The sequence below is a fragment of the Sinocyclocheilus anshuiensis genome, unplaced genomic scaffold, assembly GCF_001515605.1.
Source record: "Sinocyclocheilus anshuiensis isolate Anshui unplaced genomic scaffold, SAMN03320099.WGS_v1.1 scaffold436, whole genome shotgun sequence".
Classification (NCBI taxonomy): domain Eukaryota; kingdom Metazoa; phylum Chordata; class Actinopteri; order Cypriniformes; family Cyprinidae; genus Sinocyclocheilus; species Sinocyclocheilus anshuiensis.
In genome coordinates, this window is record NW_015560618.1 from 1,585,414 (window position 1) to 1,589,398 (window position 3,985).

Consider the following 3,985-nt stretch of genomic DNA (forward strand, 5'->3'; position numbering starts at 1 on the left):
GATAAACACAGCCGTCAGTCTATAGTGAATCTGTCCAGATTTCCAGCAGAGTTTAACATAAACGAAGGAAATGCAGATTATATGTTAAAATATTTGCATACTGTCAAAGTGACGTGCTCTTTTGTTACAAGGGAGGCTGTATTTTTGAAGATGCTGGGATATCTACATGCCTACCAAACCCAGAAGTGAAGATACTCATAGAAATGTTCAGAGAATCATATACTGTAATCACAAATTCATTTCCTCTTTGATTAAACCAGACTTGCATGCCGAGAAATTAGCTAAATTAAAACCTGCTGGATGTGTTTTAAGAATGCAGTTCTACGGGCCACATTCAAATCAGGGCACGGCAAAGAGTTATCATTCCTTCACTAACCTTATGTGTATTAATGACAACAATTCTGCATCAAAAAAGGGAAACCCAGACTTCTTGTATGGCCTTAGAAGTGGAACTGAAAGAAAGCATCTGAGAGTGACTTACAAAACGTCTTACATAAACCACGTTAATGCAGTGATTGGGTCATTCCTGTTACGCAGTATCTTTGAAGCTCCCTAACTTCTAAGCATTTCTATTAAGGAGTGTGGAAAAATCTTTGAAATATCAGGTCGAGCTCAAGCACCTAAAATTTAATTAGATCTTACATAACAGATAAGAAATGAAGAGATTGACTTGCATGAGGGCTGCAACTTACAGCTAATGATTTCTGTCATTATATCACAAAAAAAATGGAATGCTGAGTGCACAAACCGAATAATAGCACAAAACATCACAAAAATCATCAAGTACACCACTAATAATGCTACACTCTAAAAAATGCTGGGGTAAAAAGGGACAAACCCAGCTATTGGGTTGTTTTGACCCAGCGGTTGGGTTCAAAACAACACAATAGCTGGGTTTGTCCCTTTTTAACCCAGCATTTTTTAGAGTGTACTGCTGTTTTCTTGATGAAAATAATTTCACTTCCTGAAGGATGATATCATTAAGGAACTGGCTTTTGTTAGTTAAAGTGATATTACCAAAGAAATCAGGATGGATGGATGGATGGATGGATAATTATATTGAGGCATGTATAGACATATGGACAGATGGACACATATATAGATAGATGGATTGATGGAGAGATAAATATATGGATGGATGGATGGATGGATGGATATTCAGTTACAGAAAGGGAACAAATAGTAACATCTGGAATAGTTCACCCAAAAATTACAGTTTTCTTTTATCATTTATTCACCCTCATGTCATTCTAAACCTATCTGACTGATTTTCTTCCGTGGAACACAAAAACTGATATTTTAAAGAATGTTTCAGCTGTTTTTGTCTATAAAGTGAAAGTAATTGTAATTCAAAACAACACTGAACACATTCTTAAAATACATCTTATGTTGCTCAGAAATACGTATATGCTTGGTTAAGCTATCCTTTTGATAAATGCCCGTTTTCATGTTAAATTCACCCACTTAATTGTGATACTGGGATAAAAGAAAACTAACATGATTTTCATCTTTAAAAACGGTTTAATATTTCATCCCTTAAATTAAGACACGACGGGGACACGGAAATGTACTGCATAACAAGAATGACCCGTTTATGGATATGTTAACCCAGAGAAAAAGTCGACAGGAACTAGAGCACATCTCAGCTGATTTAAATTAGACACACAGGACAGTGAGACTATTGCGGTTTAGATAGATGTCCCTTTAGTTTATACAGTCCTGAAATCAGGGAATGCCAAATCTAAATGTTTCGATTAAATAAATATCTTGGCGTAGCTTTAATGATCAATGACACATCATACACAAAGTATTTTTTTTTCTCTTATTTGGTCAAACATGTGGTGATGCAGACAATATTCTGGTCCCAACATACAATAAGTGACTGTGCACAGTATGATGCAAACAGATACATTCCACTGAGCCAAGCATTGAACATAAATAACAGTTCGTACAGAATGAGTTTCAGGCTGTTATCAGCACAAATGCAAAACATCAAATGTCTTTGGCGGTGGTTCATATTTTGGGCACTGTCAATAATGGTCTGCTCAAATCCTTAGCCTCCCCGGCCGTGCGGACGCGCAGGTATCCCAGCAGAGACATGGCATGCTGACAGTACTCCTCCACCTGTCTGATCTGCTGGTAGTTCAACACAGTTCTCCAGGCACTGGCCGCTTGCGTGGCGTTCCTGGAGGACACGATGAACGGTTTGGTGGAGGCGTTCGGTCCTGTCGTCATATTCATAGCAAAGATCTCAATGTCGTGATTGGCTGAAAGATTAACGAAGCGGTAAACATTCCGAACAGTTTTAATGGGGTTCTCCACCAGGTCCTCGTAGCGTACCGTCATGTATTTGCCTTTGAACCAGGTGGGAGGGTGAAGAGCGGTTTTCAGAGTTCTAGACATTTGTTCGCAGATCACCTCCATGGCTCCAATGGAGTGGTAATCTGACCCGTCTTTTTTGTTCATTTTGTGGTTGGGGTCCACGAATGGCACACGACGAAGCTTGGGGTCTCTGCTGCGTACGACTTGCAAATTCTCCCGTATGAGTCCGTGCCGGGATTTAATCCTGGAGTTGGCCACCGCCCTGGGGTCTCGCACCAAATGGATCACTTTCAGATTCAAAGAAGGGTCCTCCATTAGGGGGGCCAGAACGTTGACGTCCAAAATGCGAACTCCCTTGATCACGATAGTGTTGTATTTTAGACACTCCTCCTCCAGCATCTGAAGACTCTGTGGAGGGCACTTTCTACAAACCTTTTCGTCCACCATTCCCACCACATCCTTCCTGTAGGATGTACAGAAGGGGGAGGAGCAGATGACCTTGTTGATGGCGGCCCCAAACAGTCCGAGAGTGGTTATGTTCTTTCCCCCAGGACTGTTGTACAGCTGAAAAACAGAGAAGTCGCACCTGTAAAGAGAGCTCAGCATGTCCCTGGCCGCTCCTTGGAGGGACACGGCGTCCCCCGGGTACAGCTTCTGCCAAATGTGCCACATGGGCTCATACAAGAAAAACACATCTGGGTTTTGATTGAAGAGCTCCCCGAAAAAGGACGAGCCGGACCTCCAAGTGGTCAACACGTACACCAGCTGCCTTTTCTTGACCTGCGGGGCTTTGTAAAGGTAACGGATGTCTGATCTGCTTTGGAAGTTCACTCCCTGCATAGGCTGGTTGCACTGCTGTGGCTCTTTGGTCCATTTGTAATTAGCCAGGTTCAGCATGGTCAAAGCCACCAGCAGAAAATAGGCCAGAAGCATGATGATCTTCTTCCGCCGTAGCACTTTCATCACAATTCCAGGGTTGGCGATTATTTTGGTGTGGTTTCTCGTGCAAGACTTGTGTTTCCTTCCAAAGCCAGCATTCTTCTCCCATGGTGGTGTGAATTTTAGAGGGTAGGGTTTGTTTTTCATTTATGACACAGGAGAGCCAGTGATGTCTCAAATAGAGCTGCGATGTATCACATGCAGCGATGATGGCACAGAAGAAAGCGTGACATCTGCCCCAAGTCCATGCAATCGATTATCGATTAGGTGATGCGTGGGAGAGGAGGGGATGCCCGACGCTCCAAAATACGAGATGAAACGAAAACAAACCGCACCGCAATGCGCAGGCTTTCATTCGGATTCCAGACAACGGATGCCGCTCATGTTATTTGACGGCAAACAAAGCTAAGTCAAGCACATCTCGTTTTGCTTACCGATGGAAAGCGGCGGGGGATTCATCCCGATAACATTTTACGTCCATGGCACGCGCTGGTGTAAAATGGCGATATACGTGCGCGCGCGATCATTTGCGCTCAAAAGAAAGGAACAGCCGTCATCAGAAAGTTCCTTTTAAAAACACTGAATCAAAAGAAAAGCTCTCTCCCGTCAGAGTGGTACCCAACCTTTGCTCTGTTGTCCGGGCGTCCGCTATAACTAATTGTACTGCACGAATTACACGGCAGCAAAGGACCAAAAGTCCCACCTCCTCTAAGCGCTGATTGGT

General features: G+C 43.0%; 1 protein-coding gene across 1 annotated transcript; it reads right to left on the reverse strand.

Annotated features, from left to right (window-relative positions):
- Positions 1 to 1,370: 1,370 nt before the first annotated feature.
- On the reverse strand, positions 1,371 to 3,954 carry LOC107681814 (carbohydrate sulfotransferase 2-like). Its single transcript, XM_016478161.1, has one exon. It carries the CDS (start codon positions 3,406 to 3,408, stop codon positions 2,014 to 2,016), a length of 1,395 nt encoding a protein of 464 aa, XP_016333647.1. The 5' UTR covers positions 3,409 to 3,954; the 3' UTR covers positions 1,371 to 2,013.
- Positions 3,955 to 3,985: the final 31 nt, after the last annotated feature.